This window comes from Caloenas nicobarica, chromosome 2, assembly GCF_036013445.1.
Source record: "Caloenas nicobarica isolate bCalNic1 chromosome 2, bCalNic1.hap1, whole genome shotgun sequence".
In the NCBI taxonomy this organism is placed as follows: domain Eukaryota; kingdom Metazoa; phylum Chordata; class Aves; order Columbiformes; family Columbidae; genus Caloenas; species Caloenas nicobarica.
In genome coordinates, this window is record NC_088246.1 from 126,022,152 (window position 1) to 126,035,308 (window position 13,157).

At 43.8% G+C, this 13,157-nt stretch overlaps 1 protein-coding gene across 1 annotated transcript in view; it reads right to left on the reverse strand.

The window, feature by feature from the left end:
* TOX (thymocyte selection associated high mobility group box) overlaps positions 1–2,742 on the reverse strand; it is a 216,406-nt gene extending 213,664 nt beyond the window's left edge. Inside the window, exon 1 of the mRNA XM_065629639.1 lies at positions 2,641–2,742. Coding sequence (XP_065485711.1) covers positions 2,641–2,742 — 102 coding nt within the window. The remainder of the gene's footprint in view (positions 1–2,640) is intronic.
* Positions 2,743–13,157: the final 10,415 nt, after the last annotated feature.

Genomic DNA, 13,157 nt, shown 5'->3' on the forward strand with positions numbered 1-13,157 from the left:
GAGCGAAAGAGGCAAAAAATGAAACGTTCAGTAAATGTACGCCTCCAAGGGGCCTGGCTAACCTACTCTGCCCATTTAATGTAATCAATGGTCAGTGGCAAAGACATCTGAAAAAGCCATTCATACTATACTCGGTATCTTGCATTGAAACATTCCTGGTAAGTCTTTTCCAAACATAAAACATATGTCTTATGACTGTGCACTTTTAAGCACATTATCAGTTCAGGCAAAGTGAAATAGAAGAGTTGCAACTTGTCTACAGAATGAGAGTCTCATTTGCATTTAAAAAGAACGGTTTGCTCCCTCATACATGGCATGACTTAAAAGAAGCTTTAACCAGCTAGTAAAGAAATTCTGAAAATGACTTTATAAATTAATTTATTTGATTTGCAGTGTAACCCACCAAAAATGATTTAAGGAACGTAATTGAAAAATGATTTAATATATTAAAGTAATTCCTGATTTTCCAAAGCATTTAACTTTTAAATTAATTCTGGCCCACTATCTCAAGAATGATGAGTGAAATGTGTATTCAAGTCATTACCTTCTTTTTGAAGCTTTAAATCACTGATAGGTTTAATATCATTTGTCCGGTTTCATTGCCAATAGGTCTTCAGACACTTTGGTGCTCATGTCATTAATATCAGCCCAAGCTTCTCACTTGGCAACACATTATGGTTACAATTTACAAAAAACTGACAATAGAGAAAATAACGGCAAGCCACAGATCAAAGGTAGCAGTAGCCTCATGATTACTCAGAGCATTTACAAAACAATAACGCACACATACAGGCTCCTACACATCTGGACTCTTCCTGCTGAACAAAGTTCACTCCTGGCACAAACTTGCGATCTATAGGGCAGGTTTGCCAGATGCTACAAAATACGGTTACTTAAAACACGGCTAACAGTCATACCTCTGGGATCTCTCTTGAAATATCCTTAGGCATCCACCACAAAAGGCCAGATTTATCCCTGAATTCTATAACTCCATTGAGTGTATGTGAAATGCAGCCAGGATGGATTTGGTCCTTTCTGTTGTGATTGGTAGATGAGACCATGTGAGAAATCTTTCCCGAAAACTGAGAGGGCTTCACCCCGGCGCTGCAGCCTCCGCGCTGCAGCCGCAGCCACACGCGATTTCTCTGCTTATCGCCGAATCGAGGCAGCTGCCCGGAATGAAAGACACGGCTCTGAACATCTCTGTGACACGTGAGGCCGGCACGACAATGGCCCAGCGCGGAACCAGGCGGCCGGGCCGGGGAGGGGCCGGGTGGGGCGGCTCGCCCCGCGCCGCTGCCCCTCCGCACCCGCCACCGCGTCCCGCCACCGCGTCCCGCCACCGCGGACCCGCCACCGCGGACCCGCCACCGCGTCCCGCCACCGCGGACCCGCCACCGCGGACCCGCCACCGCGTCCCGCCACCGCGGACCCGCCACCGCGGACCCGCCACCGCGGACCCGCCACCGCGGCCTCGCCGCCACCCTCCGCACCCGCGGCCAGCCCCTGTGGGACGCTGCGCACGGCGGAGTTGACCGCGCTGCGAACAACATCTGCTGCAGCCCGCCACAGACTTCCAGGGCAGGCTCCTGAACAAACGCACAGGTGTGAACGCAGCTTTCTCCCCCAGGCGGGGGTGTGTGCTCGAGAAGTGCTCCGGGTAGCTCGCACTTCCTGATTATTTCCTATGGCCAGCGTTTTATTCATGTGCAAAGCCCATTCCGTAACAGCAGAGAAAGTGCGGCTCATGCATAAAGCACCAGCTGGCTCAGGCCACCGAGGCAGCTACAATGCAGGAGCCCCAGCCCCCTTGCTCGGCACCAAAAGTAATGGCTAAGTGTTCCGGGACCGCAGCACCAAACTCTCGTAACCAAACCCAGGATCTGGGCTAGCGCGAGCCTCCTCTGCAGTTCCTCCTTTCCCGGGCTCGGGCATCTAGAACTTGGCTCTGCTCTGGTACTGACCCTGTTTGCAGCTGTTTAATCAAGTTACAGAGAAATTGGTAAGGCAGTTGCCCAGCTGGGACAAAGTCAAACCCCTGTTCTGAACCGACTTGTCACCTTTATACACCCTTATCATACATACAGAGACGTGTGTATATACAAATATATATGTCACATACACATAAACACGCCAACGTGATCCCGGCACCGCCAAGTACCGCTTTGACACATGAACTGCAGGGTACGTGGCGAGGCAGAGAGTTTCTGCCGGTTTGTGGCGGGCGCGATCTTTCTCGTTAACAGGAGACCTGGAAATTCAAGTCTTCCGCATCAACATCCTCGTCCACGCTGTTTCTCCGAAAGGGAAGATGTTATGGAAAATGCCTCCCCCCACCCCCCCCCCACCACCTCCCCCCCCACCCCCGCTCCAGCCGCCCGCCCCCAAACTACTCCGGGGTTTTAATTTGGGGTGCCTGCAGGGGAGCCGGTGTGTGTCCCGGCGGCACCTCTCCGCGGCGGGCGGCACTGCGCTCCCCGAACCCCAAACCCCGGGCAAGTGCCGCTGCCCTCTTGCCTCGCCGGTCAACTTGGTGCGCGGCTCGCCAAAGCGCAGCGCCCGCTCATGCAACGCGCCGCGACAACAGCACAATCGACAGCACAGATAAAAACACCTCGGACGACACAAAACACGAGTCACCTTGTTGCAATAGTAGGGGTCCAGGCAGGGGGAAGGTCCCAAACAAGGCGTATCAGGAGCGGCTGCAGGCTGAGGAGGTGGTGAATAAAATCTTACGTCCATTTCACTAAAACATCAAGCAAACTCCTTTCCTTTTCTTTTTGTCGTTAATGTTGGTGCAAAAAGGGGTGTGCGTGAGAGTGTGTGTGTGTGTGCGAGAGGGGAGAGGGGGGACACAACAAGACTGAGAAGAATTAAAAAAAGAGGTGCCTGACTTCAGTAGTCAAAGAAACACCTTCCCTGCCTCACATCCGTTTGTGGTTTGTAGAGAGAGGAGAGAGAAAAAAAAAAAAAAAAATCTCTTCCAAAAAAGCACCGGTCTGCAGATGTCTGCGAGAGAATCAACAAACCCTCCTTCTTCTACGGCAGGGCAGGTAACTTCGAGTACTTATTGTTTCCCCCACGCCTCGGCACCGGGGCGCTCGCTCCGTGTGTGCCGCTCTTTATGGGAGTCTCGGAGTTGCTTCGCTTCTCCCTCCCTCCCTCTCGCTCGCTGCCTCTATCCCTCAGCTCTTTCTCCCTTCTTATTTATTATTATTACTATTATTGTTATTATTTATTTGATTGGGTTTGGCGGCGGTGTATTTTAGTTGCCCTCCACCGTGAGGAGCGGGGCCGGGGGGGGGGAGGCGGCGGCGGGAGCCGGGGCCCCCGCGCACCCCCGGGGGGAGCGGCGAGGCAAGTCCGCCCGCGCCGGAATGGCCGCCCCGCACCGCACCGCCCGGCTCGCTCGCCGCGGCACGGCTCGGCTGGGCTCGGCACGGCTCGGCGAGCGGCGGCGGGGGACAGGGCGAGCTCCCCCGGCGGAGTCGCTGCTCCGAGTGTGCTTCACACAAAGGGGCCGGCGGGGGAAGAGCCATTTGTGGCCGCCGGAGACGGGGCTGGGAGTCGCGGAGAGGGGGCGCTGCCGCGCCCGCCATCCCGCCGCCGTCCCCGCCCTCTCCCACCCGCCTTCTCCGCCCGGCCCCCCGGCGCCGCCCGGCCCCCCGCCGGTTACTATGGCACCCCCCCCGCGGCCTGCAGCCGCGGCCGCCTCGTCACGGCCCCGCCCGGCCCGTGGGCCGCGGGCAGGCGGGACGGCAGGGTGGCACTGACGGCTTGGGAGCCACGGGCTCTGGGCCTCGGACGCCGCGATGGGTCGGCTGCAGGCTGCTAGTGTGGCCGCGGGCATGTCCCTTGAGCTTCCTCTGTGAGAGTCCCCTGGCCCATCTCCACAACCATGTTGCAAAGGTCAGGTCAGGCACGCCTGGCTCCCCTGTGAGGTTGACCAGAGTCAAGCCACAGGTGGGACCTGACAGGTTAGACAAGCCTTTTGCCTTCTGTCCCAGCGGCGGGCAAGCCATTGCCCGGAGTTAGTGGTGACGGAAACAAACTGGGATCCATGAGCATGCCTCAGAAACTTGGAAGCAAGTAGAAAGTAAAAAGAACCATCCATAAAATAACCCATCAGCTGGGGTCTGCCTTGTTAGCTCACAGTGCTTGGGCCTGGCCTTGCCACGGGCAGTACTGACACCAGACACATCTTTCTTCACAGATGGGTGGAGGAGGGAAATGGGAGGAGATGGGCAAACTGAGAGATGAAGAAGGACGGGGAAGAGAATAGAGTAGGGAAAATGAAGAGGAGAAAATCAGGTGCAAACCAGGGTGCTGATGAAGGAAAGCTGGGAAACCAGTGGGGTGTGCGAAAGGGACTGACAAGCAAAACAAGGTTTAATGTGCAAAAGCAATGAAAGAAAGGGTGACTTCGAGACACCATGAGCAATCCTACTGGGTTTCCTGCTGAGTGTCTGGTAGTTTTAGTCAGGACAGAAAGGATGGGAAAGATACAGGAAGGACACTATACTGAGCTTAGATAATGCCATACAGAGGCATTAAGTATTAAAAGAAAGGAATGCTGTACCCTCTTTAAATAAAAAAAAAAATACCACACAAACTGAGATGACAATTAACAGTAATGGTTACATTTATCAAATACTCCTTAACATTTCTGTCACAAAACAGTCGGAATCTGAAGAACTTGTAAGAAGATTTGTAATGCACATTGTGACACAGAACTGTCTTCTAGTCACTGAAAATAAATCCAGAATAAAGATTTCAAGGGGACTCTATTAAGGAGGAGCAAATCACAAATTTAGGTGAAGAAATCACTGTTCGTGCGAGGATCTGTAATCTGTACCTCGGATATCTTGATATTGCAAAGAATCCTTCAAGATAGTGATAAGTCATGGCTTTCTTCTGTGTCTAACAACCTGCCTTCAGTAAAGCTTAATTATCTGGAAAAAATACATAAGTAATGTAAACAAAACTCTAGAGAAAATGGGTTTGAAGCAATATTCCTGTTCAAGATTATTTGACAAAAAAATATCTCTGAAGATTCTTGGTTGTCAGTTCAACACAATTTAAGTCTGGTGGCAATGTTTTCCTTAAACAGGCAATTGCAAAAGGATCTCGGTTGCTTTCTTTTTGATAATGTTTGAAACCCTTATGGCTTTGGAGAAAAGCTTCAAAACATGACCCAGAAAAACTCCACATAGCAAAGGAAAAGACATTAACATATACTTCTTTTTTTAAAAAAAAAAATCTCATGATTTTTTGGCGTCTGACTCATTATTTTGCATGTTTGGGATTAGACATTTTGAAAGTTAAGAATTCCTAAAAAAGATTTTCCTTTGCAAGAAATGTACTTGACGCTTGACAGATATATCACTGCTGCAAATGGCTGATATGTGGACCATAATTTGACAAAGTGAATGAGAGACAGATTGCAAGCTCTGTATTGAAAAGCTGCTGTTGAGAAACTTGTTATTCATGGACTGTGGGTTAGTTTTCAGGCTGTTGTGGAGAAAGGTAGTAGAGATACGCTGAGTCTAAAAGAGTTTTATCACCTCAGCAGCCGGTGTATGCAGGTGCATGCAGGTGTGTGCAGGTACAGCGATGCTAGTGCATGGCTGGAGATGTCAATATCAGAACGCCCAGAACATCCAGTGATAAAAGCAGACATTTAGCTTTTTATTTATATGAAATATTACTGACTATTGCCTTAAAAAAAGGCTTCAAGTTCCTAGGAGTCTGTAGGAGTTTACAACTATACCATTAGCTTTGCACAGCACTTAGTTATTTTCAGTACTTAATGATGCAGGCCCTGAGAGGTTATAAAATTTTTGCTGCTACTTACAGAGATGATTTAATCATCGAGATGGTAAAAACACCTGAGATTTTTGACAGTTATGTGTGCAGTTTGTAAAAATTAAAAAGCTATATATGTTAATCCGTTAAGTGTTCTTTTGTTTTGTAGAGGACATTTTCTCTGGGGTTTTCAGGATAATGCATTTGTGCAAACAGGAAGAGAAAATGTTAATACTATTGTAGATTTTACCTCTGTGGACTGAGAAAGCAAGGCTCTTTCCAGGATAGTTCAATGATATGTCAAACTTGACCACTTTAGCTCATGTTAAGTGCATTTTCTCGAAAAAAAAAGTTGCAACAGATTAAAAAGCATGAACCAGTTTTCAGAAGCTTAAAAGGAAGGAACATCTGTTCAGAAGGGCACTGAGTTTTTAGAGCATTCAGGTGAATGTCTCCAAAATAGTTTCGAAAGAGGTTCCTATACTAGCATATGAGAAGAGTGTCATTGCTTTTCTCATATAAATAGGAACAAACGAGATCAGTATCTACTGATACTAAAAAAGTTGTTTTAAATGCTGCCTGCTGGAGTGAGACTACGTACTGTGAGTATTCTCTGTGCCATGGAGAACTCATATGATATTCCTTGCCAAACAGTATTGGGGATGCAAGAAATTCACGTAGCAGATTGGAGACCTGAGGAGGTCATTAAATAGACAAACCATAAATGGATCAGTAGCTCCTTTGAGCTGAAAATAGGTGGAGGTAGACACACGAGAGCAAGGGTTGGGGGGAAGTATTGCATATGCTTGCCCTCAGTTTGGGCTGTGACACCTAGAGCCATCGTTGGAGGCAGAGTACTGGCAGGGCAGACCCCCAGTCTGAACCAGTCCAACCATTCGCATGTTCTCATGGAGACTTTGCAATGATCAGACCAGCAGAATTAAAAGAAATAAGTAAGTATGTCCAAGATGACAGGTCTTTCTCTTGCCTGCCCTAATGTCTCTCCCAGCTGCTCTGTGTAGCATATTGGGGGCCGTCAGTAGGCATAAATCATGTTCTCAGCCACAGAGAGGTAAAAGCATCTTAGTTTGAGAAACAATCTAGCCCAACATATTTTTGTTTTAATCTTACATGTCTACACCCAGTTTTATTTGGGATCTCCAGGCAAAGGTGTCTGATCATCTATTATAAAGAGAAGATTTATTGACTTTCCTAGGAAGAAGGAAATGTGGGACTGTGATGATGGCTTAGTATTTATTATACATAGGTACCACACGACCCTTTTCATGAGGTTGGCTCTTATTTAAATAAAAGTTGCATCCTACATATTTAAGAACAGCTGGATTGGAAAATCACTCAGCTTCTTGTTTTCTGTGCTGTACTGTGGGAGCCAGGAGGGCCGGGTAAGCTAAAAGGGGAGCCATGTGATTTTGCTGAGAAAACACCTGCTGCTGAAATTTTTGCTTTACTTACTGTTGCACAGGATGATTTACCTTTCAGAACAAAGCTCAATGCTCATCAATTTCTAGAGAGCAGTTAATTAAATAATAATAGGATGAAGGGTCTATCCCTTTTGTGTGGATGTCCTGTTTCATGTCCTTAAACTAAGTATGACACTTGGATCTGGGAAAATGCAAAAGATAATGATATTAAGATTACAGAATATTTAAACCAAAGTCATTAGTCTGGCCTTTTCATCAGAATGAACTCAAATCCTTTAAGAAACTGGTTCATTTTAAGTGTTGTTGACATTCTGGATGTGCGCTCAGAAGTGAACATAAATCAGTGTATTTAAACAGAAACATTTGCAACATGGTATCGATGCTTAATAGTGGTGATATATGTTTCAGAGTATTTAAACAGTTTGTAATGCTATCTAATAGTGTGTCAAATCAAGTGTTGTGAAACATTCGAAGAAAAAGGCAGCTATTTTTCTTATTTTAGCCACTGCTTCCGTCTTGTTCAATTCCTTTGTGGTGAAAATGACCAGCCTCAAATTATCACACTTGCATGGAAATTAATCGTTCTCATTTCTGCAAGGAAGTAAAGATCACTTCTAAACAGCTAAGGAAAGCCCCTGACTTCCCTTTGTTACAAAGCAAGGAGAAAACCTGAGTATTGCTAGACCTCCTCATTCCAAACAAATGATACATAGCCAATTTAACAGAGGATTAATAGACACATGGGCTGAACCTGAACTGTGTTTGCATCTCACTCAAATATTCTTACACACTCATCTGACATTGCGTACAGTAGGAATTAAGCACACAACATCTCACAGAATCAAGATCTTAAATAACCATGAGAGAAGTATAAAAATGTTAAATTCACCTTGCATGTTTGCAGCTTCGATCCATTCCCATATGCTTCAAAGACACTGCCAGCTGCTTCACTTCAAGTTACCAAATTAAATGTGGCCTTGCAGACATACAAAAGGTAGGCCAGTCTTGAAAGAAAATGTTGCACTGGGCCTTAGAACCAAATTATTTCTCATGGTCAGAGAAACAAAGGGAAATACAAAGTTCCTTTTTTCCCTCTTCCTATGTTTCCTATCTTATCAAGTGATTTTATGTGAGATACACTGTCCACATGGTATGCAGGAAGGCTCAAAAATACATCACAGTATGTTATATGCTAGTTCTCAGTTGCAAGATATACCCAAGTGTTAAGGTTGCCAATTTTCCACTCTTCCACTTATCTTGTTAAATCAATTGTGAAACAGCTAGAATTATAAGGGATCAGAAATTTTTGGTTTCATGCTATTTTTTTCTGAAGTATACTGGCGAACCGTACTACAGTTTCAGAAGCTTAGATTTTTTGAAGAAAAATTGTGTTTTCAACAGTTTATTTTGCAAATAAAATGCCTGGGTAAAGGCATTTTGTTTTTTCCTCCAAAAAGTGACGATCCATGAAAGTTATATAAGTGTTATCTGGGGACTGCGTCATATACAGATGTCTTGAGAACAAGTATGTACAAATGTTTGATACCATTAAAAATAACCATCTATATTTGTGGATATTTCACAAATTTACATATTATCAGCTGAATGTGTTCAGCTGAATAGTACGGAAAAAGGAAAGGCAGAACAGAGGACTGATCACAAGCACATAGGTGATAACATGAGGACTAGTCTGTGTCACCAGTTTTTCCATAGCACTGAAAAGGGGTTTCTCATCCACCAGGACATGCTAAACAGATGATTAACCAATTTTCAGTTCAGAACAATGATGTCATCACTGTCCTTTTTCATAAAACTCCTAAATAGAGCTGAATTGCCCCTGCATGAGCTCTCCTGGTATGAGATCTTTACAGGCCTACTTGAAACCTCTTTTCTTCTATGTTCTGCTGTCTCATCTGGCTCAGATGTCTTTTGCTAGAGAACACTTTTCATTGTCCTTTATATTCACAAGGTCCCTGTGAAGCAATACCTTGGATGTTTCTTGAAGCTCCAAGCAAGGTGGGTCTTTCAACAGGAAACTCCCACCCCATTATGTAAAAAAGTAGTCTGTGTACCTTCTTTTATGTGCTTTTAATTAGTGCTTCAAGCCCAGAATTATAGATGCTAATAGAGAGAGATGCAAACCCTGTTCTGCCTGAGTGAATATAAATATAGCAGAGAGTTCATAGAGTAAAAAATTATTTTTAGGGCTAGAAAGTATTACAGCTTATCCTTTTTTCTTTTTTTTTCCTTTTTTTTAAAATAAAAAAATTTGTTTTTAACTAAAGAACGTAAAAAGCTAATCGACTTGCTTGAATTTAATCTACTTCCCTAGGGACTTATGGTTACCATCAGAAAAGTGCCACACAAGGGGGCACAGTTGGCATTTGAAGTGCAGAAGGTCAGGACTGAGGCGTAGTAAAACTATGCTGGGAGTTTCCATCAGAGCTTCCTCTTGTAGCAAATAAATCCAGTCTCATTCACACTTGATAGGCTGCTACAGATACATCATTCACATGCCATCCGCCATCAGTTTTTAAGGGGTGTGATAAATTGTCGGATTGCTGGCTTGAGAACAAAATTTCCTTCTTTGCTGAGATTTCAGCATTTTCCTGCTGGATCTCCAGGAACTTCAGACCACCTTTCTTCTAACTACGTGGTTCTTTTCTCAATGGAACTGTCACCCTCAAATCTAATAAACACTCTCTGTCATCCTTTTCTGGGCTTTCTAGTTTGACAGTTTCGTGTCATAGCTTTATTCCACAATAAAGAATAAAAAATCTCGAGTCCTTGGAAAACTATAAGTGATACAGTCAGAATTTACAGAACATATCACAACAGGTCTGACTGACCTTGGCAGCAATATAGGAGATCACCATTCCTCATGGATGAGCTACTCCTGAATTTCTGCCCTTTATGCTGTACAAGGCAGAAATACCTTTCCTGGATCTTTCTGCTTCTCTTATTCTTTAACAGAGATTGTCTGTTATAGGGACATGTTTAATATTGTCGATTTAAAGCATATTTTCATTTCTATTAATTCATGAAATCCTGTGTCTTGTTCTATGGGATGTTAAGATAAACATACATAATTGTTCTTATTTTAAAGTCATATACTATTTTGTTGAGGATTATTTGTTTGAGGATTTTGTATGTTTTGCTCTTTTTCACTGTCAAACTGCAAAGATTAACGTTTGTGTATACCTTTCAAATTGTCTGCTTTTACTGTGGCTACCAGCATGTAATCAGCACTGTTTTCTTATTGGAATGGCCCTTGTTCTGTTTTGTTTAGCAGTTTACAGAAATGCCAGTTGAAGGTAATGAATAGTCAGTATTGATTGTTCATCTTTAAAAACAGACACTTCAGTAGTGTGTGTAAGTACAGCAGACTTGAACATGCATGTTAATCTGATGCTATGAAGCAAGTGGAGGGGAAGCCCCAAGCCACATTTGAAATGATCAACTTCTAACTCTTTGTTGAATGCATATAGATTTATAAGAGCTGCATAGAGAGAGTTATCTGACTGCATAATGCACTGGCGATAATTAAGTGAAAACAAGGAATAGCTAGAAATAGAAGATAGTAAGGAGAAACTCAGGCTTGTTCAGAGTTGCAGTACGTAGGAAAAAATACTCATACTTCTAAGATACCCTTCCCCCTCCCTGCAGTGGAATTTCCCTGCTTTGAAGTTATCTTGAGAAGACACAACTTGCAATTTGCCCAAGAGGTCAGCAGGCCCAAACTACTGTACTGCAGGGTGGGAGGTGGTTTCAAAGCTGAGAGTCATCCCAGGAGAATGGTCTGCAAGTGTCTGTCTTTCTTTTGAATAAAGTGTGACCTCCGTAGGTCGCTTTTGTATTCAGGAGAAGGAGACAAAGACCCTAATGGAAGAAGGTCCTATATAATTTTGTGTCGCAATATCTTAGTTCAATGTCAACTGCAAGGCTCCCATTCAGTTCACTGCAGAAATATGTAATGAGGATTTACATATGTGTAAGTAGAACTGTGGTGGGAGGGGGAGGGACCTGAAGAATGCTTGCACTTGGTGGGAGTCATGCATGTTCTACATCTACCTGCCTGTCTCTCAGTTATGTGTTCAAAGAAAGAAGAAAAAGGAAACAAACAAAAAAGCCAGTCACCAACACAAACAATTATTTACTTTTGGTTTATTTTTCTCATTTTTATGTTTCTACAAGCATTCAAGAAATGAAACTATTAAAACCAAACAAACCAAACCAATCCAAAACAAAACAAAACAAAAGGAACAACAACGAAAATCCAGGGCAGAATTTAACTTGGGCCCATAGAGAGACTGCAAACTGAAAGAACCTTAAAGTAGAAAGTACTGTTAAGGAGAAATGTACCATAAAGAAGAGGTTTAAGGAATCTGAGCACAAGTGCTTTGTGCTACAATGCCTAGCCACACTGAGGGACATAAAGGGTATGGAGACACAATATTTCCGAATTTCCATGTCTTTGTGAGTTTAAGTCAGACCCTTAACCTTATTTGAATATAGTATTTTTGTAGTTTCATATATTTCATACAGAATGTATAAAGGAAGATTTAATAACTGTCTCTTAGCTGTGGTTTATCTCTACCTCAGAGAAAGACAAAATGAGTTTCTAGTGAAATGGCTGAAAGAGCATACACAGTAAGTCTTCTATCAAATTATTTCCAGTCTTGCTGATTTGTAAAAGATCTTTCAGAAAGATTCTGTCTTTCTATGTAGAATGTTAAAGTTTGATTCTGTGCCCAAAATTTATAAAAGGAACTACAAATAACCGGTGAAAGTCTAGCTTGCCACCTTCTGCTTTTTAAAACTCCTGAGACTGCTAGCTATCACGTGGAATTTGCACTAAAGTTTAACCCAAGTTTTTCCCTTGAAAAAGAAAATTGTATTCTGGCCGTAACAGCAATTAAATATCTTGGAAAAAACTAATCAAATCCCCAAGCTTCTGTGCCTTTTTGTTTCTCTCTTTCAGATATGCATCACAGATAAAGGACTAACTTTGTGAACACACTCTTAGGGTAATAAGGGCACAAAATGAACAATACTTATGTAATTAGTCAGTAGACACAAATGTTCCAAGATAAGATCTTCTGAAGTATCATAGCAGAAACATAAATCGAATACTTAATGTTGCTGTTGTCAACTATTCAAAATGGAAATGTTCCTGCAGCATTTCACATTCTCCGGATAGTTTTGCACCAGACTAAGGTGTTCTTGGGGAGTGGGATTCCACAAGGGCAGTTAACAATTTTCCTCCAGCCCTAGAAGCAAACTAGCCCACTGGCACGATTTAAAGCAACAAAATCAGGCTGGGCCCGTAGGCATGTGTTTGCTCTGCTTCCCCAGCCTTTTGCCCGTCTCCAATGGTATAAAGGCATCTCGTAGCTTTGAGTGTGACTGTGCTGCAAGAGTTCTTCAAATTGTAATAGAAGGAGTTTCCCAACAGTCCAACAAAAACTTTTGAGGGTGGTAAACTTGAGTTGAGTGGCCATCCAAAGGTATAAACTAGCAGTGTTAATGCAATCAGTCTCATGGGATCACTATTGCTGAAAGTCGAGCTATAGCGCATGTGTTATACTGTATGTATTCCAGCGGCTTCCCAAAGTGTTTTCCATGCACACCCAAAAGAGCCAGACAAATTCTCCCATAGCCTAATGGGAAGAGATTTGTAGATGTGCACACGTTGTCACACACAAATTAAAGGATATATTCCCATTATTATTAGCCTGCTTGCAAGTCAGCAGCTAGTGTGGGCACAGCATCCAGCTGTAGGGTATTATTGCTAGTTCTGCTTTGGAAACATACTCAAATATGCTTCTGTGCCATCTGGCGTTTCTGGTTCTGGAGAATCTCTGTCTTTGTTTGCCTTCCTTGAATAGTCAAAATCAAGTGCCCAGGTCT